At 49.0% G+C, this 27,774-nt stretch overlaps 1 protein-coding gene across 1 annotated transcript; it reads left to right on the forward strand.

Annotated features, from left to right (window-relative positions):
• On the forward strand, nucleotides 1-27,774 carry Ehd3 (EH domain containing 3). Its single transcript, XM_021217731.1, has 6 exons — nucleotides 1-629; nucleotides 11,315-11,491; nucleotides 15,895-15,992; nucleotides 22,598-23,010; nucleotides 23,496-23,660; nucleotides 25,614-27,774. The coding sequence occupies exons 1-6, from the start codon at nucleotides 403-405 to the stop codon at nucleotides 26,139-26,141; spliced, it is 1,608 nt and encodes a 535-aa protein (XP_021073390.1). The 5' UTR covers nucleotides 1-402; the 3' UTR covers nucleotides 26,142-27,774.

Below are 27,774 nucleotides of genomic sequence, written 5' to 3' on the forward strand. Positions count from 1 at the left end.
GGGGACTTCCTGCACGTCTGGCATTTAAACGCGCGCCGGGGGCGGCGGGATGCTGCTGCGGATGCGGAGCTGTGTGAGCCGCTGCCTACTCGGAGCAGCCTGGGTTCCGCACTGGCGGAGCTCGAGCATCCTTTAGTCATCTATCTAGGGAGACCTGGAACTCACGCTTCGGCTTCCCGGCAGGTTCGTCTTTAATTTCCAAGGTTGCAGTTCTCTTGATACAATCCGCAGCATCCTCCTCTCCAACCGGGCTGTGGATGAACCTGGGACTGGACTGAATCCAGCAGCTGGGGCAGCCCGGGCCATGGTGCGTCTGAGCCCCGAGCTCTGGTAAGGCAGCAGTGGCGGCGTTGTTCGAGCTAGGCGGGTGCCACTCCCGGGAGCTTCCTCCCAGCTGTCACAATGTTCAGTTGGCTGGGTAACGATGATCGCCGCAAGAAGGACCCTGAGGTCTTCCAGACGGTGAGCGATGGACTCAAAAAACTCTATAAGACCAAGCTGCTGCCTCTGGAAGAGTATTACCGCTTCCACGAGTTCCACTCGCCCGCCCTAGAGGATGCTGATTTCGACAACAAGCCCATGGTCCTGTTAGTGGGCCAGTACTCTACCGGCAAGACCACCTTCATCAGGTGAGCCGCATCTGGGTGCTGAGCCTTCCGGGTGACATGGAAAGTCTTCCATTAAGGGCTCTGAAGAAATCCCTATGAGAGGCCTCAAAAGTTGACCCTGCTGCCGAGTCCCCCATTGAGTCCTATATGATGACCCTCCTCAGTTCTTAGCCCTGGTCATTTTGAAGCATTCAAATTAAGAGTCATCCCTGTTGTCTGATCTGGGTGTGAAACTGAGGTTCAGAAGGAACCTAATGAAGGTGGGGATATCATAATGCTCCCTTTGACTAGGATCGATTGTCATGTGAAGGGCTCGGGATTATCCAGGGGAGCCTTACCTGTGCAGCTGAGTTGTTCTCATGGTCGCAGGCCTGGGAATGGGGGTGAACTGGAGACCCTGGGATCATTTGTTCTTTTACCATTCATTTTCCCTTCTCTCTGACAGCGCTTTTAGGGCTGTCTCTTAGAGAAGCAGGATATTTTTAATAGGTTTCTTCTTTGATCTTAATAGTTCAACAACAGTAATGTTAAAGCTCACAGGGGTAGAGGAGATGCTGACATGCCTCATCTGGCCCTTGACTTTGCAGGTGAGATAGCAGAGGTGATGGGAGGATACGTGATGGTTTAGAGACACACAAGATGGAAGCAGCTCTGGGTGCCTGTGAAAAAATGTTAGCTAAGTGCCTGTAACTTTAACAGGGAGTCTTGATTCCATTGAATGATAGATTTGGGGGGGGCTGCAAGCATTCAGAGAGTCAGAAACATCCCAATCTCTGAAGAACAGGCCTCTCTCCATCTTCAGCGCATACAGTCTGCAAAGCCAGGCTGCCCTTTTCAAAGGTTGAGGGGTACACATATTCCAAAGGTTGGGGACTGCTTATGGCCCTTTGGGTTGGGAGGTCACACTCTTACAGGTGCCGTATCCCCCCAGAGTCAAGGGTACCCATCTGCAGAGGGCTTTAAAGCAGCAGTCCTCATATTTCTGGATTGGCACCATGACCTACAGAGCCACGTGCTTTGCTTGGTAAGGAGAGCAGCCAGGTTGACAACCTGGTGACTCATTTTTCAGCTTCTCACATCTCCAGTGCTGAGCTTCTGGGAGCCCTGTGTGTACCATGCTAACCTGTCCTGTCTGAGCAGAGCACCCAGTCGTTTGTCTTTGTGGAGTGGACAGTCTTGGGCTGTCAACTCGACCTGCAGCTTTGCAAGGTCAAATGATTTCTGAAGTGGGGACCTGGGAGTCGTGGCTTATTAACTTTAATATATTTTAAACACGAGACATAAATCTGTTGTGTTTTTTCACCTTATTTTTTAAAAATTTAAATCACTTTTCTTTTTAAAAAAAAAAGAAAGAAGGAAAGAAAGGAGAGAGAGAGAGAGAGAGAGAGAGAGAGAGAGAGAGAGAGAGAGAGAGAGAGAGAGCGCTTTAGAGATCTCTTTAGAAAACTCCATGGATACTCTATGTTTACCTGTAATGTTGAGTGGATTTAACTGGGAACACAGAGGGAAAATCTTGGATTCAAAGTCAGCCCTTAATTTTATTAAACACCAATTGGTGCCAAATGTGCTTCAGAGATACCTGGGTTCCTTTGAATCGCTGTTCTCCACCCTATTGGGTTTATGCTCGTGGGAAGTGTGGGCCATCTGCAAACTGTTTCGCACAGCCTTCCCTGGACCTCTGATCATTCTCCGTCATGACCCCGAGGACATTAAGTGATTGGAACATCTCCTTCCCGCAGTAAAGGCACTTGGGTAGCTTCTGTGCCTGAGCATATCCAGGGACTAAGCTCTGGGGAGTTCCCAGCAGCCATCTTGCAAAATGGGAGGGAAGAAAAGCCAAGTGTGTTTTAAGAGCAGGGTCCCCGAGCACTAGGAAGTTTAAGTGCCTGTGTGTGGGAATGCCCTCTGGATTTTGCCTGAGTCACCACAGGCCAGAACTAAGAAAGTGGAAGAGTGAGATGCCCCACGTTATCCCTTATCTGAGGGAGGCAGGTCCCTCTTCTTTCTTATCCTCCTAGCCCAAGGGGCCTCCTTCCTCCTCGTAACAATAACTGAATTTAGCTCATGCACCCAAAGCTGTTTCCCCTCTAGAGAGAAGGCAAGAGTGGAGAGTGTCAACCGTCACAGCACTAACACAGGGGTTTTCCCCAACCGAACTGCACATTTTTCTCTCTTCTCATTAAACCCAACAGTTTCAATTATTATTAGAAAGTGAAGACTAGAATAAACGTGAAAGAGAAACGAAACTGTCCATAACCTATAACTCAGGAAAACAAAAACAAAAAAAACATTTAAAGTGTTTACCTTTTCAGTACTTACAGCTGTCTTACACTCAGTTGAGCGCATGCCATGTGTGAAATTTCGTAAGCTAGAGTTTTTCAGTTATAGTTATAGTATGACTGTGCCTCACATAACCATCATTTTCATCAGCTATGTAATAGTTCACGTCAGATAGATGCGGTATATTCCTTAATTAGCTGCTGCTTTACGTGTTGCTCCTGATTTGTTTGCTGCTGCAAGATTACCCTGAATAGCATATTCTCCACAGATTGGACTCATTTTTTTCAGAGATCACAAGAAGCCGGGGGGGGGGGAGGCCAAAGGTTATGCAGCATTCTTCATGAATATTTAATTTAAAAAAGAATGTTTCTCTATTTGAGCCACATTCTGCAGTTGACTCCCAACATGGTAGTATGCACAACTATCGCTTTGCCCTGAGTGTGAGCACCCTGGTCTGGCTCTCAGGAGCCTTCCCATCTCTGTCTGAGGCCTGAGCCTGGGAAGAACCTCTCCCCTCCAGGACTTGCCCCTTGAGTCCCTCATTATTGGCTTTATGTCTCCTGAGTGTCCATCTGCTTTCAGCTCTGCGGTGTTTGCCATGAAATCTATTGCTTGTCTCCGGAGGAACACACAGAAAGGACATTCTTGTAATAACTAATTGACGTGCTATGATCTCTGCCTGAAATAACTTCCCTGGCCTAAGGCCCAGCAACCCAGAATAATAAAATAAACAATAAATTGGTCTGTGGGCTGCTCCCTCCAACACAGTCTGCCTTTTTGGAGCACAGTAGCTCTGTGTCCCTGGCGGTCTCCTTCCGCCTCTGCTGTTTCTCTTGCTGGCCTGAAGCTTTAAGCCTCTCCTTTTCAGGACCTGTTGGATTCCTGGCCACCATTTCTTGCTATTTGCTTTCTGGGCCTTCTCTGTCTGCTGGCAGACAGGAGAGAGGAAGTAGAGGTAGGCAGGAACTAGCCCGGGTACCAACTGTTACCATGGTCTCCTTGGACTTTGCTTGGGCTGGAGAGGAGAGGTCTGAGGTTCAGAGCCCCCACTATAAGGTCTGTGTTGAGCCACTGGGATGCTGGGTGTTCCAAGGTGAGGCCAACTTAGCTGGCTCTTTCAACTGTTCACATTTCTTCAAGGACGCTGCAACCTCCACCAAGGGTGATTGATGTAGTGTTTCCTGTGTTAGCTCTATCTGTTATCATTTCCAGAGACAGATAGGGATGGAGTCCCAGGGATGGGGACCCACACCTGGCCCTCAGTGTGTGATTACCTCATGAAGGATGATTTTCATGGAAACCAAAGGCAGAGAGCTCACCGTCCTGGGGAAACTCCTCTGTAGACTTTACTCTGCCTGTAACAGTACCTACACCACTTCAGGGCTCTGATATCAGGAGACAAAAGATGCTCTTTTATTGTCCTGGTCTGTTGGGTTCAACGTGGAGCTGGGTAAATATTCAGTTGCTTTGATCCAAGGCTCATTGGTTACTGAGGGGAGCATAAATCTTCAGACTAGAGCACCTATCTCTGCCTGCCTCAGGTCCAGTTGAGGAATCACCTTGAATCCAGGCATCTGGAAGTCAGCAGTGGAGAACAGTTTGCCTATCACTCCCACTGGCTGTGGGACAAAGGTCTTAACCCAGGCTAGGTCAGTAAAACCTGGCTCCCTATTTTTTAGCCAAGAGACTGACAAGGAAGGATTACCCTCATTTCTCTCTGATCTTGTTTCCTTATCCATACCATGTGAATCCTAGTAACTGCTTCGTGGGAACAGGAGGGTTCAGAACCAATTCTGCGCCGTTTAGTTCCAGGTACCAATGGGGTGAGAGGTTATCAGTACCTTCCCTCTTTCTAGCTGAGGATGACCCTCAGGAGGTAGGGGGCAGCCTTCTAGTTTGGTGAAGGGCATGCTGCCTCTCTGTACTACAGAAGGGCAGAGGAGGAGCATGATGCTGGAGTAACTAGCTTCCCAGATGGGCAGGCTTGTCATGGGTGGAGCCAGCAAGGGGATGAATGCTAAAACCATCCAATCCCAGCTCTAAACTGTTCTGATGTGGGCACTTCCTGTAGCAGAGGGTCCTCACACAAGGCACCAACCACATGGAGCTGACTTCTTAACCTAGCATCCATCTACATACAGTCTTCCATCTACTTGGTGTCTCTGTGTGTATGTTATTCTCTCCCTAAAACAAAGTTAGGGTAACAGGGCAAGAGTTATCCCGACTTTATTTTAAAGTAGAAGGACCCATGGCGGAGGTGCTGGTGCTCAAAGATAATCGATGGATACCACAAAGACCCACTGTGCTTTCTGAATGCGCTTAGATTACCTGCCGGGGAAGAGCTGTAAGATCCGCTGTTACAGGAGAGAGGGAAGAATGTGTGTGGTTTGTGGGTGAGGTGGAGGAATGAATCTGTTAAGGCTTCATGGAGGACACATCTGAGCTGTGTTTAGAGACGAGGTGGGAATGTGCCAAGTACCTGCAGGCAACCCTGAAGGGTTCATTTTCTCTAATTATCGTTTCTGTCATTGTGGGAAAAGTATGCTACAGGCCTCGATTTCTCAAAACTCTTGTGCTTTACCTCGAACAGTTTAACTTTTTAGCTGTCATAGTTAGAAACCAGGTGTTTCCCTGTCTTATCAGCCAGGGAGGTGGAGCCATTCTTTTAAAATGTTCAGTGGCTTAGGTATTTATTCAGTGTATCCATGCTTGCCTGCCTGGGTGTGTATGTGTATGTCCTGCCAGTGGAGGTCAGAGGACAATTTGCCAGAGTTGATTCTCTCTTTCCACCATGCTAGAGATCAAACTCAGGATGCCAGGCTTGGCAGCAGGTGCCTTTACCCTCTGAGCCATCTTGCTGATCCCAATGTGCTTTTGAGCAACTTGTTCAGGGTCGTGTTGGCAGTAGAGTTGTGTGGGTCCCTAAGTCACTCAAAAGAACAACAGATTCTTCAGATGGTTTTGGGGCACCTAACCCAGAGCCTCCAGCAGCAATATTTGCAGGTCCTCAACCTTTGTAGTTCCTTCCCTGTCTGGGGTTGAATCCAGCAGCTGTGCAGAGCCTGGGCCTCCTTGCTGGGGAGACGGGTGCCTGAAAGACAGGCCCGGATGAGACTCTTGGGCCCTATGCCATACCCTGCATACTTAGGTCATCAGCAAAGCAGACCACATGCTTAGATTGCCAACTAAGCAGGGCATAAGAAAATGAGGAAAATGTTATGAAATAATTTCTACTTAAGAAGCATATGAAGAAAAATCACCCTCATGGGAAAAAAATCAGATTTGTGTTGAATTTCCCCCACACATATTTTATGGTTTAGCCTTTATTTATTTTGCATTCGATGGCAAGGGAAGGGGAGACACCAAGATCTTTTTGGTGTTTGGGACCTCACATTTGACCCTGAACTTGAACATGGTATTTTTTCACCTGACCCTGTTGCAAAACTGAGTTAATGTTTTCATGTCATGGTGCAGGTAAGGTTGATTACGTGGGCAGAAGTTCAAAACACAGAATAAGCATAAATACAATCTAAGGAGAGTTCTCCTGTCCCTCCTTATTTCATGCGCCCTCATCTCAGCTGGTCCCACCCAGGCTTGAATTAACTTTTCTTTTTTGACACAGCTGTGGGAATGTTTTTGCCCAGCAACAGAGGCGATCTGTCCCACACCCTGTAAAGAAGTAGTGCATGAGATTCCTCAATAGATTTTCCTTTCTGGACACAGTGGTGGCTTTGTTTGAGGGGCACCCAGTGCCACAAGCCATACCCAAATGTCTCTGAGAATTTATCCCGTCCAGTTCCCTGCTTGGCCTGCCTGTAGCCTCTGGGCATGCTCTTGGCCTCCTTAGTCTCTGGGTTTCCCCAGACTCATTACGAGGCCAACAAGTTTTGGGTCCTGTGAGTGTAAGAAGCAGCAGACCCAACCCAGAACCCTTTGGCCGGCCACCTCAGGCAGTGGCTCCACAACTCCCCAGGAAGCTGACCTGTTAGGCTGGGCAGTATCACCCTTTGTTCATCTGCTGAGTACAGCATGTCTTCCAGAGCTGGAATCTGAGACGCCTTCTAAAGAACATTAGCTCATTGCTGCTGTGGCCTCATTCATTCTGGGCATATTTGAGGCTGCCCCAGAATGGCTCTTTCCATCCGTCTAGTTCAGCTGTCCCCATCCACACTCCGCTACACCTCCTCGATGGGTCTGCGTTAGGACACGGAGCAGCCAACATCGACTGTCCCAAATCAGCACAAAGATTCTCACAGGGAATCCGGCCTTACTGTTTCTCGGTGTCCTTTTGAAAACCACAGGGTCAGGACCTGCTCCTGCCATCTGATAGCAAGAGCATATGTATATACATCATGTACATGCGCATATACATACATATGCATATGCATGTACCTGCGGTCACTGAGGCCGAGTGGGCACCCAGGGGCTGAGTTTCTGGAGACATGTGTTCCTGAGTTTGTGGGTCCCAGGCCCTGGCTCTAACCAGCTTCTTGCCAAACTATATACTTTTGGAGCTTATATCTTTTTGCTTCTAGTTCCACCTGGAAATGAGGGGCATCATTGTTGGCCTGTCCCCAAAGGTGGACGCATTTCCTGGTCGTGAGAGGAGACAGAGGCTGTGGTAATGAGAGGCATAGGTTCTTAAATCCAAATGCCAGGCTCAAATCCTGAGCTATCTGTAACTGATGTGCACATGGGGCAAATTAACTTTGGTCTCTTCCCCTTTAAAATGAGAAAAGATGTTCCATAAAGGGTACCAGTTAAATAAGCAATACATGTAACTCATCTAATTCCCACAACAGTCTACAAGGTAGATTTACTCCCAAGGTCAGCAGTTCTCAACCTGTGGGTCACGACCCCTTTGGGGGGGTTGAGCAACCCCTTTCACAGGGGTCACCTAAGACCACCAGAAAACACAGAGATTTACATTGCAATTCATAACAGTAGCAAAATTACAGTTATGAAGTAGCAACAAAAATAATATGGTTGGGAGGTCACTCCAACATGAAGGGTGCCGTACACTTACGTGTCATACCCAACATGAGTTAAAGGGTCACAGCAGTAGGAAGGTTGAGAACCACTGTCCTAGGTGGCATTTGGCAGAGAGGGTCATCATGCTAACGACCCCCTGGATATGAATATGAGACGAGATGACCGTGGAACAATTAGAATAATGTCTGGCATATTACAGGCAAGAAGTAAGCCTGAACTAGGATGCCCTGTGTGGTGGAGGGAGATGCTGAGGCTATGGTGTTTACGATAAGTACTCTGTAAAGGGCATACTCCTCATAGTCAGAGAGCCCGGGGTCCTGTCTTACTCAGGAAGTCCCCAAGGGAAAGGGTTACCGAGAGAGCAGAAAGCATAGTCCTATGTGTGACTTTGTTTTTCTCTGATCGCAGCTCCACCACAGGCTCTCAAAAGGATGTTCTGACCGGAAGAAATCCTTCCTTGATACTTCCAGTTGCTAGACTGGGATAGTAGAGGTTTGAGGGGGATCCCCAAGGCAACCCACGACTTCAGAGGCTCCCCCACACTGCTGCTGTCTTTAGTCTCTGAGCTGATCAACAGCTTCCTCTGGGGTGGAAGCTACCGCAGCTGCTCCACAGGCCCCTTAGGGACGGGTCCATAGCAACCCAGCCCAGGCAACATGGGATAGTTTATAGCTCCAAACGCTTCCTGAAGGCCCAGCTAGGCTGCTGGGGACCCAGAGGAAACCCAGCAGGCCTCCTTGGATCCTGCCCACCCTAGAGAGACCACGGATGGCAAGGAGCTCAAACTTGAGCCAGGGAGACTGGACCTCAAGCCCCAGAGCTGTCCTGTCTTTGCCTGGGCCTTGGTCAGCTTTCTGGGAGGTGATTTCTCAGAGGAATCAAAGATGGGAGAAGAGCAGCAGCAGTGTCTCCCTGCTGGGGGTTTGGGGGGGGCGAGTGTGGGTTCCAGCCCTATTACTTGAGAAAGTCATGTAACCCTTTTCAGCTTCCTCAGAGCCAACCTCAAGTGCCACTGTGGAGAACAGAAGACAGCATTACCAGACGTGCAGAATAAAATGTAACACTCAGAATTGCCATTATATATCAGCAGTTATTATTAAGAAAATAACAGGGTTTATACAAAGCCCACTATAATGCCCTGGCTGGGTGTTTGAATCGGCTGGGAAGGTCTTGACCAAGCAGGTTAGAACCATCAGAGTAAAGCCCCGAATCCATCCGCTGATGCTCCTCAAGTACTAAGGACCAGGAAGCTGAGCCTCTGTTGCTCTCTTTGTTCCTGAGCCCTCATTTTATAGGTTTGTGTTTCTCAGGCAGCATCCTTTAGCGCCCAGCACAGATGCTCCAGGACTGCCCTCTGTCTGCCCAGTCCTACCCCAGGGTAGCTCCATGCACCGTTTTTTCAGTCTAGCTACTCCCCAACACCCCTCCACACACACACACACTACACACATTGTGTTCAAACTTGTCCCAGGATCCTAAAGAGCTCTGTTCTCCATCATCCTTAGTGACTACTCCCTGGCTACACATGCTCCCTTTCTCTTTGCCTCTACAAAGGGCAACAGAGTTGGGGAGGCGGGTGACCTTGGGTTCTCTCTGCCCAGGCGAGAAGAGCAGAGAGGGACCGTCATGCCATGACACTGTCAGAGTTTCAGAAGCAGCCATCCTCCTGCTCCCTCAGGAGTGCCATCATCAGGGATGAAAATAAATGGTTGCAGACGGTACCACTCGGAAGTCCATTCCTGGCACAGTAGTCAGGAAACAGAAGAAACTCTGAGGATCCCATTGGCCAGTCTCCTAGTGGAACAGGCCATGAGGTTCAGAGCAGGGAAGAGGCCTGCCTGGGGCCCTGCATGAGTGGAATCAGGCACCGGAAGCAGAATGTGAGCACGTTAAAAACCACCCCATAAAACCAGGCAACCACTCTACCCCTCCTTCCCTTCCTTCACTGAGATAATGTGTCAATTCCTGGGCCACCATTTTCCTCCCTTCTAGACAATAGAAGCTGCTACCAGATATCAATAGGAATTTCATTTTTTAAAATGCAATAATCGATACAATGGAATTTTACATAGTTATTAACAAGGGTAAAGTAAACCTGGATTGCTGTCTCTCAGATGTGTTAAGCATCAGTCAAAACCCCTGCATGGCTATTATCTGCATAACCCCTGCAGAGTATGTAAATTCCTACCCACAGGCTGCACAACATCCTCTGTGGTTAAGAAGTCTCAGGCTGGGGGCAGGATGTGTGTGTGTGTGTGTGTGTGTGTGTGTGTGTGTGTGTGTGTGTGCAGGTGTCAGGTGCAATAGAAAAGCATCAGTAGATAAAAGGTAAGTTTTGATTCACTCCACTTCAGGTACAGAGATTTAAAAAAAAAAAATTTTTTTTAAGAAAGCACAGCTAAAATCTCAACCCAACAACCTCAAAGTGAACTGAAAGATTGGTGATAGAACTGCCCGATGCCTAAGGATACAAGGGAGAGAACGTGCCTTGGGCATGTACAACACAAGGTGTCTTGAATATAGTCTCATGCTAGAAGCTCGCATCAATTGGGTAGGTGGAGGAAGGTGCAAACTGCTTAAAAACTTCAGTTAGGGCCAGAGGAGGCTCAGTGGGTAAGGACTCCGGCCACGTAGCCTGATGGCTTGAGTTCAATTCCCAGGACTCATGATGGAAAGAGAAAGCCAACTCATTAAAATATCCTCTGATTTTCCCATAGGCAGTGACACGTGTCAACATGTACATGTGCATACACATACACACACATACACACTAAATGAAATTATAACACACACAATAGATAAATCTACAGTAAGATAAACCTCCAGTCGTCCATGTGCAAGTGTGCCTAAGCACAAAGTCTATAGCACATGTATACATGGAATATTTCTAGAAGGCTCCAGAATGCAAAGAATAAAGACCACAGAGGAACCAAACTCTGAGGTCAGTTGGGATTCATTTTTCATAGTTTCTTTTATGCTTTTATGTATATATGTGTCTATATATACATATATATGCATATATGTATATATATGTATATGTGTGTACACACACACACACACACACACACACACACATAAAACGAATGATGTCTACAAAGCCAGAAAAGCCTGGGATTGTCTAATTACATGACTCTGTATGGACATTTCGGCTGGTTGCTTTGATTTGTGATGTCTGCAATACTGGTGTTAGGAATCAGCTTCAGTTCATGGGTTACTTCATGGCTCAAACCTTGCTTTCCTTCACCCCATCCTGAGTCGGAGCAGAGAGAGGACCAAGAATGCAGAGTATGTGAAGTCCAGCTAAAAGCCTACTTCCTCTGCTCAGTGGTTGCTCTGGGGCTGTCCTTCTCCCGTGACCTGAGTATGGCCAGCCATGTAATAGACAAACAGGGCCTTCTCTGTACCTACGTGACTCCACTCACTCCTTCCTGCAGGTACCTGCTGGAACAGGATTTTCCAGGCATGAGGATTGGGCCTGAGCCGACCACGGATTCCTTCATAGCAGTGATGCAGGGAGACGTGGAGGGGATCATCCCTGGCAATGCCCTGGTGGTAGATCCGAAGAAACCCTTCAGAAAGCTCAACGCCTTTGGCAACGCCTTCCTGAACAGGTGAGTCAGGGTGGGGTGGGGGGTGTGCTGCTGGGTGGTCGCCTTGCTTCTTTTGGGGTCACAGGGGTAAAAGGAGAGGGGTGTGGTCCTGGGAGACCCTGAGTCTTTTCCGTACCAGCTTCTTGACTGGTACCTGAGTGTAACTGAGTCAGCTGTCATGGTGTGGGACTGGACAGCAGTGAATGCTGAGCTGATTCCACCTGATGAAAGACCAAGGAAGGATTTGACAGTCCTGGATCAAATGGACCTACCCTGCCCTATCTGAATAAAAGCATTAAAGGAAAGTTACAGGTTTCCTAACATTTGCTTACACCATACCTGGATTATTTGTCCAAGCAGAAGCAAGCAATAGAAAGTTCCTTCTTGTTCCTAACTCTTCTACTTGGGAAGAACACTGGTCTTAAAGAAGAGGCCTTGAGTGTGAGCAGTAGTTCTCTTATGGTCCTATGTGCCCTTGGAAGGTCATCTCCCATCCCTAGGACAAGTTCAGGCTTGAAAATACCAAGTTCATCATGAGACTTTGAGTTGGCAAAGCCCTACACAGTGTCTCTCAACCTTCCTGGTGCTGCGACCCTTTAATACAGTTCCTCATGCTGTGGTGACGGCAACCATAACATTATTTTTGTTGCTACTTCATAACTGTAGTTTTGCTACTGTGATGAATTATAATGCGAATTTCTGTCTGTCGTCTAATGGTCTTAGGCTACCCCTCTGGAAGGGTGGTTTGACTCCCAAAGGGGTCGTGATCCACAGGTTGAGAACTGTTGCTCTAGAGAGTGCTGGACAAGCTAATCTGGCCTTCATATCATAACTGTACTCAACTAGAATGTGGACAGTCCCCCCTTGTTAAAATGATTAATCCAGTTTACATGTTCATTGAGCTCAATTTCAAGATGACGTTTTCTCATTGGAGATCTTTCAAAGGAAAGGAAAGCATGGGGTTTGGCTTCAGATGGTCCTGGAACCACATCCCGCCTTGAACTGTGGCTCTTGGACGAGTTACCACCCTTCTCTGTGTCTCGCTTTGCTTGGGTGCAGAGGTGAACAAGATCCAGAACAGAAGGCACTTCATGTCTAGTGCATAATAACCGACAGAAATGTTAGATTGTGGTACAATGGTTAGTCACTGTGTGGATTTTTCGCTTTTTTGTTTTAAAATTTGATTCCTGGGCTGGAGAGATGGCTCAGCAGTTAAGAGCAGAGGGCCTGAGTTCTCTTCATAGCATCAACCTCTGGCTGTCTGCTGTAGGGGACCCAGCACTGCCTTCTGCCCTCCATAGGCCCTGTATTCATGTACACATACCCCAACATAGACACACATATCAATACATATTTAACTTGAAAAATATCTCTAAACTGATTTCCTAATTATTCAGTGAGAGAAATGGGTACCTCCTGATGCCATATTCATCTTTAGAAATTGAGGCTTATTATTCAGAGACACTTTCAGTGTCTTTTGTCCTGTAAACTTCCCTATAGTGACATATAACTTGTAATACTCTGAGACAAGAAGGGACAGGTGGCCTGGTAAGTGTAGAATTCCAACTTGCGGGACATGTTTCCAAAACAGGGCCAGGGAGACAAGAAAAATCACTGGGGAGTTGGTCTGGTGGGGGAGGGACCTCAAGAGATGGGCGTGGCTTCCTAGAAAAGAAGGTTGAATCAGCAAAAGTGAACTGCAGTCAATACTGAGGTGTGTTAGGTTGGGGTCCTTGAGACCAGGAGTTTAAACTATCTGGGGCTGAGTGAGTGAGAAAGGCAAAGAGAGGCACACGGGATGCTGAACACCAAAGAGTTGTGTGTTGAGGGAAGATGATATAAAAGACTGAGTCAGGAGATGTGAATGAGACATCTGGGGCGGGAGACGCGATGCACTCCATTTTGGATGCCTCAGTTTGCAGTGAGTGACTGTGAGTCACCTAAGCAGCCTCATTCTTCTGAGTCTAAGAGGAGCTGGCTTCCAGGTGAGGGGGAAGAAGAACCGGGGTGGGGGGGGGATGGTTACACAGAGTCAGTCATCGGGAGATGGAGGGCAAGGCTCGCGGTTAGCCTTCCTTTCAGGAGAACTGCTTACAGTGATAATAGTATCTATATGTAATGGCATCTGGTCAGTTACGATAACAGATTTATGTAATTACCATAGTAGCCAGCACATTCCTGACAGAGGAGTGCCTTTATGTCATTAACCAAACCCAGCAGGTCCCACTAACTCTATGATTAGAAACCAAGGAAGTGCGCGCGTGTGTGTGTGTGTGTGTGTGTGTGTGTGTGTGTGTGCACGCGCGCGCGCGCGTGTGTGTGTGGTGTGTGTCGTCTATGTAACAACACACAAACTCCTTCAGTATTGCTGTCTTCGTCCATAAGACGACAAAATGCAAATTGCAAAGACTCTGGGTCCTGCTCTCTTCCTGGAAATGTATAAAGGAAACCTGAGAGAGAGAAATGCGTATCGAGAGCAGGTAGCCTTACTTGTGTGAACTTCACGCTAGGAATTGAGAAGAAGGGTGAGGGGAGACACTGTTTCCTTGCCCGTCTCACTGTGCTGCTTCCTTTGTTTTTAACCCATAGAAGAATATAAATTAGAAGGTTCTGAAGGCCATTTATAAAGAGCATCGACGTGAGGCTGCTGTTTGGGGGCAGGGGGAAGGACACAGAAGCCAGCGCCTCTATGAAGTGCCTGCCTTCTCTCTTTCAGTCTGTGCTTTGGATGATTAGTGTTCAGCCTGGAGAAGCAGAGCCGGGCGAGGTCCTGCTTTGGGGTTTGTGCCACGGAGACCTATACAGCGCTGCTCTGGTGAAGCTCAGTTGGAGGGAAGAAAGCAAGTTAGCTGTCTTTAGGGCTGTCCCATCCCCCCGGGCACAGTGCCGGTGCCAGAGGGTGAGACTCTCTGGGCCTTAGAGGCAGCAGCTTGGGTGAGCCCAGCAAGAGAAGGACTGGGTCTAGTCCAGGGTCACGGGGCTGGAAGATGCCTCCCAGGAGGGGAGAGTAGTCCCGAGGGGGCTCTGTGGAAAAGCTGGCACTTGACATGGGCACAAAGTAATGGGTGGGATGACCCTGAATGGACGAACAGAGAGCATTCCAGAAAGAGGAAACTGAAGAGAAAGAACACAAGCAGAGAGGGATGAAAGAATCGGCTCAGTGTAGGGCTCTCTAAGGAGAGCATGGAGGGTAGGGGTGGGGTACTGTGCACTCACCATCAAGACAGTGGCTGATAAGGCCACCTAGGGTCTGCCACTGGTGACCATTCATCTGTCTTAGTCTAGCCACAGATCCCCAGTCACCTTCCCTATGCCAAGGAGAATCCGTCTCACACGTTGTCAGCACGTGTCCCTGTTCCTCCTGAGGAAGGCTAGACAGCCCTCCTAGAGCACTGTCTGGCTGAGCTAGCCCGTTAGATGCCCAGATAACACACTCATGGGAGGCATGGCCCATCTCTCAAAGCCAGCCTTAATGCTACCTCCCCCGAGGAAGCCCTCCCTCAAAGCCATCTCTCTGCCTGGGTTCTAACGAAGTCTTCTCTGACTTTGAGGTGCCGGCCCCTCTGTACCCTGGTTTTCATTGCTGTCCAGATAGCATCTTTGCTTCTACCAGGGGCAAGGATAGAAAATGGTATTTCATGGGTATCTTGACACCAAGAGTTGAGAGTATGAGCCCAGCCTGACCTTGGAAATTCCTCAAGGAACAGATCTCCAGGTATACTGCAGTTGCTTTCAGCTTGGTGTCATGTAGGCTTGCAGATAAAAACACATGCAGAAACTTTATATGACCCAGCACAAGGAAAGGCCTGGGCCCCAAGTAGTGGGAGTGGGTGGGTAGGGGAGCAGGGGCGGGGGGGGGATAGGGAACTTTGGGATAGCATTTGTAATGTAAATAAAGAAAATAATAAAAATAAAATAAAATAAAATAAAATAAAATAAAATAAAATAAAATAAAATAAAATAAAAAAACACATGCAGAATGCACAGAGATGTCTACCAAGCATCAAGTCAGAGGCGGGTTCCCATACCCTAACTATATGCAGACCTCCAGATCTGAGAATACTGTGCAGTGGAGATAGAATTTTGGTTGACCAGGCCGGCCAGGGATCATTAATGACTTGAGGCTGCAAGCATTAAGCCAAGGCTTTGGACACACATGGGGGATGGGATATCACTGTGGAGTAGCCCTATTGGCCAGCCAACATTTTACTAAGCACCCTGGGCACAAAGCACTCCGAAACAGGATGTGGTAGGTGGCAAGAAAACCAGAACTCACTCCCGGGGTCAGCTATCATACCTAACAGGCCCCCATCATGGGGCTCAGAACCCTGCGGCCCATGGGAAGGTCAGGTGATTGAACCCCGAGGCTGAGCCAGGGGTTCAATCCGTGGCTTAGTGCAGCTTTCTTCTCACCATCTGTGCAGGTTTGTGTGTGCCCAGCTGCCCAACGCCGTGCTGGAAAGCATCAGTGTGATTGATACACCGGGGATCCTCTCTGGGGAGAAGCAGAGGATCAGCCGAGGTAAGTGACAAGTGACATTTCCAGTGGCCGTTAGCTCTAGCCTCCCACTCCTGGCCTCTCCTGCCATAGCTGCCCTCTGCCTCTAGGTAGCTTATTGTCCTTTCAGCTTTGGAATTCGCATTTTTTGAGATAGAGTCTTATGTAGCCAGGGCTGGCCTTGAACCCCTGATCTTCCTGTCTCTACTTCTTAAGCACTGGGATTACAGGACTGTGCCCTAGGTCCAGCTGCCCTACCCTTTCTGTAACTATGCTTTGTATCTTTAGCAACAGAATTAGACGAGATGCACTTTCCCCAAACTTGATGCTGGCAGCCTGGACTGGGGCCAAGTTAGCACTCAGAAGTCAACCTCCGGGAAGGGTCAGCCTTAGGATGGCTTTTTTCTCCGGGAAGTGGCCAGGGCTCTCTGAGTATTGACCTCAGGTGACACATGCCTCGCCATGTGTGGCCCATGACTCCGAACTGACAAAGGTCTATCCATCTGTCTTATCATCAAAGCAGGGCCCAAGAAGCTGTTCCTCAAGGGTGTGACTTGTACAGAGCAACACCCTCTCTCTCCCGCACTTCAATGTCCTCAGACATGGAGTAACTGGCTATACGACACATGCATGTAGACCCTTGAGGGTTAGCATTTCGGGCTTTTTGGCCCCCGAGAAGGCTCTGGGCTTCTCTCTCATTCCCTCTTTGAGCGGTCCTGCTTCCTCTGCTCAGATCTTTGGGGGTCCCACCGTGGCTGTGTGTGAGCACAAACAATCAGAGAGGCAGCTGGCCAGGCCCTCTGGGAAATAGGCTTCTCTAGGTGGGCAGACCTTCCTCGAACCCCCATTTTAAAACAGTGTTGGGAAGTGGAGTGCTGCCACGAAGTGTCTGAGCAAACACTCCCTCTATCCTGGGAGGTTAAACCTGGGGATCGGAGAGGAAGGAAGCATTTGAGGGTACCTCCCAGCCTCCCAGGCTTCTCCTCACAGATTCCCAGTTCCTGTAATTGGTGACTTGTGACAGGGTCCAGGAAGCCTGATCCCTTGACCCCACACTCTGGGCTATGATAGAATGAGGAGCAGACAGTCTGCACGCACCCTGGACCTGAGTCTAGGCCTAAAAGGATTGACAAGCTCACAGGGTAGTCTATGGCTTGCTCCTGAACACTGGGAGAGGTCATACTTCAGGCTGTGGGGGAGGGGAAAGGACCTCCTATGCACCTGCTAGGCCAGCACAGCCTGGCTTGCAAGAAGGATGGCCTAGAAGGGTCTGAAAAGGATGGCCTCCAGGGGTCCCAGAGCACTACACTAGTAGTTCAGAGTTGTGAACAGACAAAATCCTGGAGGTCACAGGGAAATGCTTAAGGCTTTCCTATAAGGTCCACAGACCTTAGTTCTGGGACTGGATCATGATGGGCTCTCTTCTTTCTTCCTTAGCTGCTATCCAGAGCTACATGTTACACGACTCCAGTGTCGGCTCTGTGATCCGTCACCCTTGTGTTTGTGCCTGTGCAGAAACATAAAGCAGCCTTGTTTCCAGGGACACCTGTCTTCCTCCATCCCTGCCCTGCCTCTACGTTCTCTCCCGCCTCGACCTTTGTCTTCAAACCTCAGTGGCTGCTCTGCACATACTGGGCACTGGTGTTCCTGGCTGTAGTTCATACCCCGCCCTCTGAAAACTGATTAAGACGCCAGGCTCTTCTCATCTCTGAGCAAAACAGTGGCTGTGCCAGGGTGTTCTCTGTGGTCCTGAGTCCCCGATGATGGAGCTGCTGGCAAAAGCAGCCTTCGAGACAAACAGGAACCGGGTGGGGCAGCCACCAGCCTGCAGTCGTGCTGACGTCAGCACCCTGAGAAGAGTGGCGTCAGGGAGGAGATGGGATACCCCAGCGATCCAGGTGGTGGTGGTGGTGATGGTGGTGGGACTTGAATCAGGAACATCACCAGGGTACATAGCCTCTCCCATCCTTCTCCATGGTTACCATAAAGCCAGAGTCTCAGTTCATCCCACTCCAAACCCCGTTACTCACACATTCTTCACACATATACCCGTCTCTTCCCCTCCTCCCCCACATGCCTGTATACTCCCTGACACCCACACACAACACAAGTGTATAATGCACAGATCTAAAGTTGACTGCCCAGACGTCCTTCACCCCTGTGGTTGGCCAAAGTATATTTGGTACTTCCTACCTTCCTCAAGCCCAGGTGGGCCAGACCTCCTCAGATATTCTTGCTGACTGAGCCTTGCATGAGGGCTCTAGGTGAAGGGTTTGCAGAGCCTGAAATTAAGTCCCCCCACCACCACCACACCACTGCCAGCTCAGGACTTTGTGGCTCAGCACAAGGACTGGAGTCAAGTCAGCACAAAGACCTTGCTCTAGACTGCCCAACCCCTGGCACTCCTGAAAAGGAAGCTGCCCCTCCGGGCATCGTAGGGGTGGGACTTATGTTCCAGTCTAATGTCAAACTAAGTATGGTCCTTGCTTCCAGGTAGTGTTCCGTCCAGGCTTGGGGAGTTGTGGGTGCAGGGGTGTATGTCTATAGAGAAACCAAGTGCACGATGTTTTGGGGCTAGCACTCGGGTCTGGAAGAAAAGGCTCTGGAGTCAGCAGGAAAGGCGGGCAGAAAGCTGTTCCTGGAAGGGGCAGGATGTGGCTGGCCCTGGTTCCTTACTGGGAAGGAGCACGGATGCAGTAATGGGGGAGCTCAGAGGGATCTGGAAGGCTTCGTACCTTTTCACCTGGAAGCCACACTTCCTGACTGTGTCTCAGACTGAATCCCTGTACCCGTTCCATTCTGGAAAGTCAACCTCAGGGCTTCATGCTCTCATTCCAGAGTTTACACAGATGGAGGTGCTTGGTCCAAGTGCTCAGCAGGTTCAGGGCAGGTGACACAATTGGCATAGAAGCCCTGGTCTCCCGAGTCCCAGCCCTTGGCTTTTGGCACATTATCATAACCTGTTGGGAAGACCAGGGAGGAATGGGGGATGTGTTTCTCAACTCCGAGTTCCCTCTTGAGGCTTTGAGGGGGTGTATCATTCTTTATAGTCTACATCTCCAGCCTATCCTTGAGCACTTCAGGGATCCTGGGGTTCCTCAGATGACCAGCGGGTAAACCCATATATGTGTGGGCATTCATATGCGGCTGAGCCCCGAAGCCCTGCAAAGATCTTGCTGCCTTACTGGGGCCATCTGGAGGCCTGTGATGGGTCTGCGGTATTGCTCCCCATTGTCAACGGAGCCCTTCCCCCCACCCCTTTTGGTACTGCATGCCTCAGTATCTCTCTCTTCTTAAAAACATCTCTAGACATTAACAGTTTTTTCATGGGCTGTGCTACGTGGCCGCCACAAGCATCCTGTTTGCTCTGGGTGATGGGGAGAAGGAAGGATCCAGTGAGGCTGGTACTGAAACTGAAAATGCAAAGAATGACACACTGTAGTCAGACAGCGAGGGGAACGCCGGGCGATGAAGGAGTGGTCCTGCTTTATTAGGTTTGTCTCATTGATTTCCTCCTTCCTGGCATGAATTAGAAATGCTCTCTTCTCGGCCCCTGGAGCCTGAGGGGGTGGGGCGGCTACAGATCGCTGAAGGCTTCCCAGATGCTGGCCTGGAACCTATCCACTTGATCCCTGGGTTTTAGCAGACATTCCAGGAAGACTCCAGGAAGGTCAACTTCTGCATTCTGTCTCTCCACTCACTGATCTATGATTCAGACACCATGGTCTATTGCATGTATTCAGGCATGGTTACTAAGAGTCTCAGAGCCATTCCTGAGATAAGGGATATGGCCATCTGGTGGTCACCTTGGGCATGCAGTACATATTTTGCAGTCCCCATTTAGACTGAGCTCTCCCCTCCAAAGGTCAGGTATGCTTTCCATGGCTATACCATGGGCTCTGTATTCAGCCAGTTTTAACGACTTGCATTTTTACAGCCAAGTAAAAGAGGTTCAGACTTGCAGAAGGCCATTCAGAAGACAAATGAGAAAGGTAACCCCGTGCACCTCTTCTGACTGGGCCCAGTCTTTGCCTTTCCCATGCCTTTATTTCCGGGCATACACATAAGTCTGGGCTATAAAAGCAACTTAACCTTCCTCTTTGAGGTCACACAGGCCCTGGAGTAGCCAGGAGCTGGGAGGTTGAGCCTCAGAGGAGCCTGCAGAGCCAGGGCTTCAGTCTCACTGTCTTCCCCACCACACACCTCAGAGGAGGCTCCTCACTGCATAGCATGTGATAGCAGCCTACCAGAGTTTTCAGAGTTTTGCAAAAGCAAAGGATTAATATAGGAGGCCTCTGTGCTTATTGCATCATGGGAAAAGTTCCTGGAAGCCATCAGTTCATCAGCAGACCCCAGCAAGCTTCCTTTGGGCATGCCTAGGGCCCCCCTGACTGCAGCCTCCAGCGTTCCCCTCTCCTTGGGTCTCATCTCCATGTTATTGTACTCTTGGTCCTCACGCCTCTGGCCCCAGAAGCAGAAAAGTGTAAACCAAGAAAGGAAGTTCAAAGAAATCATCCATCCCAGATGCAGAAACCAAGGATAAGCAAGGGGATTCAATTACCCAGCATATCAAGTTAATAAACTAAGCAGAAACCACATGGAACCTACCCAGGCCAGTGATCCTGTGGAGACACGGATGTGCTGAGTAAGCTCCATCCTGAGGAACACACTGAGGAGTCCTTTAGGAAGGGGCTGGGAATTTGGGCAAGGTCATAAGTAAGTGGTATCAGCCATTCATCTTAGATTTGATTTTCACAACCCTGTAGTAAAAGCATTGGTGGGTCCAAATTTAGAGACTGGAAAACTAAAGGTCCAGAGGTGACCTATTCAGTGCATCCTGGATGTAAACGGCAGAACAGGACTCTATGTCAACTGTGTCAACTCCATATGCTGATAGCATACCTGCCCTGTGTGCCCTAGGTATAGGAGAGATGGAGAAGCATAAAGCAGGTTTGTTCAGGTTGGCTGTGGGGAGAGTTCCTTAATTACATGAGGATAGTGGATACCCATTGTTAGGGAGATGTAGCTCAGTTGGTAAAGTGTTTGTCATACAAACATGAGGACCTCAGTTTGAACCCCACAACCTATATAATGACAAGCTGGACTTAGAAGCGCTTGTATCCCCTCATACTTATAATCCTGGCACTGAGGAAGCTGAGACAGGTAGATTCCTACAGCTTTCTAGGCAACCATCATAGTTCCAGGGATAACCTCTCCCTCTGTGGTTGGCTTTCCATCACTGTAGCAAGCATCTAAGGCTAATAACCTAAAAAGAGGAATGTCTCGTGGTCCGTGGTCTCCTGGCTTCACTGTTTCTGTGCTCTGGTAAGAATGCAACATCAAGGTATTAGAGCATGGCAGAGCAACATTGCTAACCCTTTAGGGCCAGAAAGCAGGAAAAGAAGAGCTTGGAATAAAAGTCTGGGTCATTCACCCACCTCAGTGACCCGTTCCTCCACATAGCCCCTGTCTCTCAATAATGCCCTCGGTATTATGAATTCACCAAGGAGTTAATCCAGTAGTTATCTCAGAGCTCTCATGGTTCATTCACTTCCCAAAAGCCCACCAGTTGACAGTCAAGCCCCAGTATGAGTCTCTTGGAGACCACGGCGCAATTAAACCAGGATAATTTCCCCTTCTCTCAGATCCGCAGTTGCTTAGCACTGAGCGGAATAGGAGTTCCTAGAGTTCCTGGAACCAGCTGGATTTGAAGTAGCTTAGTACTGGATAACCAGGTGCCAGAGGTCCAGTCACATCCTCAGGAAGGACTCCCATACAGAATAGGAGTTGGGAATTTGGGTGGGGCTGCAGCAGTTGAGGAAGGAAGTGATCTTGTGAACTATAGGAGAATAAGTCACTTGAGTCTGTACCAAGAACTCAGATTTCTCCCCAACCAGGGATGGGCATGGTCTGAACGTGCATCAGTAGTGGACTGTATCTTCTATTTTGTTGCTTGTGCCTTGTGAAGAATTTCCAAATCTATTCAAATTCAAAACAAGTATCCAAACGGGTCATGACAGTACACACCAGGAACCTCAGCACTTTGGAGACGAAGGCAGGAGAATATCAAGTTCAAGGCTAAATTTGCCTATAGAGAACGTTCAAGTCCAATGTGGAATACTGCAAGACAGTAAGAGCCAATCTCAAAATATCAGTGTGAAAATTCTGTCCAGAGTTCTTTTCCCATCAGGATCCCTGACCCCTAACTTTAATAAATAAGATAAATGGATAGTGGCCACCCTTTATGGGAATAGCAATGCTTTATAACAGAGTCCAGCATTTCCTGAGCATCTCCATCATCCTACAAGCCAGATACTTCCTCATGATCATTTTATAGATGGATAATGGTAAGGAGCCCTGGGGATCTAACTCAGTGGAAGAACAATTGGATAGCATGCATGAGGCCCTGTGTTTGATTCCTATGACTGCAAACACATACACGCGCGCGCGCACGCACACACACACACACACACACACACCACAGTAATTTGCTCAAGGTGGAACAGTCAAACAGGAGGAGCCAGGATGTGAACCCAGAGACAGTTTCCAAGAATGGGTTATCTTACATTGGACCCTTCACTCTACTCCATGCCCCAAAGCTCCTCCCATTGACTGTCACTCCACCACAGGGTATGACTTTGCTGCTGTCCTCGAATGGTTTGCTGAGCGGGTGGACCGAATTATCCTACTCTTCGACGCCCACAAGCTGGACATCTCTGATGAGTTCTCAGAAGTCATCAAGGCTCTCAAGAACCATGAGGACAAGATGCGAGTAGTGTTGAACAAAGCTGACCAGATCGAGACCCAGCAGCTGATGCGCGTATACGGGGCCCTCATGTGGTCCCTAGGGAAGATCGTGAACACCCCAGAGGTGATCCGGGTCTACATTGGCTCCTTCTGGTCCCACCCTCTCCTCATTCCCGACAACCGGAAGCTCTTTGAAGCTGAAGAACAAGACTTGTTCAGAGACATTCAGAGTCTACCCCGCAATGCTGCTCTTCGAAAGCTCAACGATCTCATCAAGAGAGCCCGACTGGCCAAGGTAAGGCTGCTGCCAAGTAAATGCAACGTGAACAGGTTCAAAAGTAGAGATCAGCTGCCTGAACTGAGGTCCCTTAGGTAGGAGAGTGTGGACGGTTATGGTTGCTGGCTCTGGATTAGATGGCCAGGTAGGAGCTTGGCCCCATGTCCACCTCAGTGATCCCTGGTAGGGCTAAGGTTTGGGAGTCTCTGTGTTGTTCTCCACATTTGCGAAATGAACAGGCTGGTGGAAGAGGAAGAGGAACAGAGCATGAAAGCCCTCGTCACTGTGCCAGTCGCCTTAGTGTTCAGAAGCTGTCACTGCCAGTGTCTACGACAGTAGTGTTCTCACCCCCTCCACTGTGACCTTCCCTCTCCATGGTCTCACCATACTAGCCCGTAACTGTGAGGAATGAAAGACGTGGTTTCAGAAGCAGGGTCAGGAGGAGGGACTGGAAGGGCCAGTTCAGGCTCCTCCTGAGCTTGTCCTCTTCCTCTCTTTGTCAGGTCCACGCCTACATCATCAGCTCCTTGAAGAAGGAGATGCCCTCGGTGTTTGGGAAGGACACCAAAAAGAAAGAACTGGTGAACAACCTGGCTGAGATCTATGGCCGGATTGAGCGAGAACACCAGATCTCCCCTGGAGACTTCCCCAACCTGAAGAGGATGCAGGTAATGAGGGTCAGGGACCTTACGTCACGGTTGGGAGACGGCATCTTACTAACTGGCTGGCCAGAAAAATGAAGGAGCTGACAGAGCTCCTGGGAGAAGCCAGAGTCATACGGCAAGGAGGTGGCATTAGACACAGTCACTCACAGCAAATGCCATAGCGAAGGCTGGAGAGAAACAGCCCAGTTGTCCCCCAAAGGCGCAGGTGTGTTTGATGACACTGAAGACCTTACCTAGTGAAGGCCACATGTTCAACATCTCCCAGAATTCCCTGGGAACAGTCTGTGGCCCCACAGCATCTTTGGGGTATGTTGCAAGCCCTTGAAGCTGAGGCTACTACTTGGGATTGTCTGTTTGGGGGGTGAGGGGTGTGGTCTTCTCCAAAGTCATTCTCAGAGAGAGCAATTTCACCTGCCTTTTGTCAGCGGAGGTCCTTAGTATTTTCCCAGCAAAGCATTCACATAAGCCTCACAGAGAAAAGCCACATACTGTCCTCGGAGCCCAAGCAAGAAGCCACCATGCCATTCGAAGCTAGATACATGCAGAGCCTTCCTGGCATCCATAAACAGGGGCTGCAAAGGTTCTTTGTACACAACTGCTGGGGACGCAGTGAAATATCTTGTCTGCAAGGCCCTTAGTCTAGAGTCTTGCTCTGTTCTCTCTAGCATCCTCCTTGGCCCAGCCATTGAGAGGAGGCAAGAAGCTTCCTGCCAGCACTTGCCTCTGAATTGTAGCTGTACATAGCCTTTAAATCTTCATCAGTGCCCATCCATGTTAGTGGCCATCTCCCCCATGTAATGAGATTGCTGTGGCCAGACCAGGACAGCAGTGGGCATCTATGGTCTTCTAGAACAGCGGTTCTCAACCTGTGGGTCTCGACCCCTTTGCAATTTCACAGGGGTTGCCTAAGACCATTAGAAAACAGGTATTTACCTTATGATTCATAACAATAGCAAAATTATGGTTTTGAATAGAAACAAAAAGAATTTTATAGAGCCAGGCGTGGTGGCACATGCCTTTACTCCCAGCACCCAGGAGGCAGAGGCAGGCAGATTTCTGAGTTCGAGGCCAGCCTGGTCTACAAAGTGAGTGCCAGAACAGCCAGGGCTATACAGAGAAATAAAAAAAAAGAATTTTATGGTTGGGGATCACCACAACATGAGGAAATGTATTAAAGGTTCATAGCATTAGGAAGGTACAGAACCACTGTTCTAGAAGCAAGGAAAAGTTGGATGTTCTAGGTTGAGGGTCTTTTGAGACTGCAAAGATTTTCAAAGTAGAGCATCTTTCTTTTATGCTGTGGGTGGGTGGGCATGTGAGGGCAAAAGGGACAGCTTTCATATAGCCTGCATACATGCCCGTGCCTAGTAGGTCAGTCTTTTGATATCCAGGAAATCCCTGATTGAGAACTATAAGGTTGGGAATGACCTTTGGCTTTCGTTACAGTTTTAGTTGCCTTGATTTCCCACCCCAGTCACTCTGGCCCTCTCACTAACTGTGACTAGTGTATGACTTCCCGACCTCCAAGAGCACCACGAACAGTAGTTAGGGAGGTATCAAAAGCATTTTTCTGTGTGTTTTACAAGCACAAGCTTTCCTGGAGACCCACAAGACTCCATCCCAGAGGGCTACTGCCTTCAAGGCTCACCAGTTAACAGCCAAAGCTAACTTTGGAAGAAACGTCTGAGTTCCAGTTTGTAACAATGTTTAAAGAGATGTCAATAAACAAAACCAACACTCTGTTTTCTTTGTTCCCCAGCTCCAGCTCTTGGTCTGCTCCTTTATAAAAGACCTATCCTTACCCGATCCTTGCTCCCCTCCCCTCACACAGCGGGTTGACCTAACTGCTCTCACCAGAAAGATAATTGGGCAAGGATTCTATCGTTAATAGGAGGCACCTTCCCTGATATGAGCATCTCATTCCACTGTATTCTACGTCATCCTTTCTCTTCTCAGGACCAGCTGCAGGCCCAGGACTTCAGCAAATTCCAGCCACTGAAGAGCAAGCTGCTGGAAGTGGTCGATGACATGCTGGCCCATGACATTGCCCAGCTCATGGTGCTGGTGCGCCAGGAAGAGACCCAGCGGCCTGTCCAGATGGTGAAGGGTGGAGCCTTCGAGGGAACCCTGCAAGGGCCCTTCGGTCACGGCTATGGAGAGGGAGCCGGGGAGGGCATTGATGATGCCGAGTGGGTGGTGGCCCGGGACAAACCTATGTATGATGAGATCTTCTATACCTTATCCCCGGTGGATGGCAAGATCACAGGCGCCAACGCCAAGAAGGAGATGGTGCGCTCCAAGTTGCCCAACAGTGTGCTGGGCAAGATCTGGAAGCTAGCCGACATTGACAAGGATGGCATGTTGGATGATGAGGAGTTTGCCCTGGCCAACCACCTTATCAAAGTCAAGCTAGAGGGGCATGAGCTGCCCAATGAGCTACCTGCCCACCTCCTCCCTCCATCTAAGAGGAAAGTGTCGGAGTGAGAGAGCCAGGTAACCTCAGACAGTATCAAAAGAGGATAGACATGTAGACCACACACACACACACACACACACACACACACACACGACTTGACAGTCACACTATAAATGAGAAGGGTTCACCTTTGTTTGAGCACCTCTCCAAGTTCCCAGGGTTGGTAGAAGGACGAAGGGCAACTTTCCCTCTGTCATAGGATATAAGCCTGTGTGCAAACTTCCCCTCCATCTCCCATTCCCCCACAGACATGAGGCAGTGAACACAGATGGCCCACCCACTCTACCCCCAGTGCTTCCACCTCTAGGCTCCGAGCAGATGGAAAGGGTGTTTTCATGGAATAGAAAATTTGCTTTATTTTCTGTTTTTATTTTTTTCCTCTGGGGCTTCCTAAGTAGAAATGACTCAGGGTCTGGGAGCTGTGAAGGAATGGAGAAACTGAGAGGGTATGACCAAACTGAGAAACCTCCGTAGGGCACTGCACCCCACACTGGAAAAGACACTGGCCTATGTTCTCTGTGTTTTTCTAAACCTAAGACTCTCTGTCTTCCTCAGTAAACGAGGACCTTGAATTCTGCCTGCCACTTTGTGTCAAAGACTCCCGAATAGGAAAAGGAAAAGAAAAAAAAGTGGTAGGAAAGCACAAGTGAGGCTGCCCTGTGTCTTCTTCAACAGAACATTTGTGGTTCATAGGTTTATCCCCACCCCTGTCCCCAGCCTGGTATCTCTGGATACTCAGTTATACATACCAAGCCATTCCTGTGTGACAAGAGCAGGGTTAGGCACTTTATATGTTTTAGTCCCTGTGGCCTTCAGGAATGCCCTAGGCAAGTATAATTCCCTCCTGTTACTGCATTTTTCAGATTGAAGAGCCAAAGACTCAGAGTAGTTTAGGGTACCTTCCCAAACTCCTGGAGGTCCCAAGAAGAGAAGGTTCAAATCCAGAACTTGAGACCCCTCTGTCCCAGTTCTGGGATGGAGGAAAGATCCAAGTGTTGCGACGTGGTGACAAAGCACAGGGCAGTCTGAACACACAGCCCCTCACACAGCCTTCCACAGCATCCAGGCAAGGGAGAGACGGAGGCTCACCAGCCTTTGGTGGGCCAACAATCTGGCCATCTGTCACCTTGTAGAAGCAAACTGTGCCTTCTGGCCTGCGCCTCCTGTTCACAACATCACAGAAGTCCAGCCAAGCCATCAGGAGAGTGGGCTGGGCTGCTAAATGTTGTCTGGGCCTGTTCCTGCTCAGCCTCCCGTTCCCATTAACCTAAGGCATCCCAGCTCAAATTCAGCCACAGGCTTTTACAAAGAAGGACATCATGCTAATTCACAGAAGGCCATCTTGAGAGGACTAGAACCTTGTTTTCTAGAGTTCCAAGGACTCTGGTGTCCTTGGCAAAAATTTCCATCATTCTCAGTGCCCTCCATCCTCCTCTGTGGTCTCCCCCTGGCTTGTCCCATGGCCACTGATGCAGTAGCTGTCTGCTACACTCCTACTGTGATGGAAATCAAAGCAAGTATAACTTATTTTGTATCTATGTTCAGACTATATTGACTGTTCTGTGTATCCGAAATGTGCTTATAACTGCAGTGTATTTGTCATTAGGATTCATGTTAATACAATATATTTACCCTTTGGTA

This window comes from Mus pahari, chromosome 18 (assembly GCF_900095145.1).
Source record: "Mus pahari chromosome 18, PAHARI_EIJ_v1.1, whole genome shotgun sequence".
Classification (NCBI taxonomy): domain Eukaryota; kingdom Metazoa; phylum Chordata; class Mammalia; order Rodentia; family Muridae; genus Mus; species Mus pahari.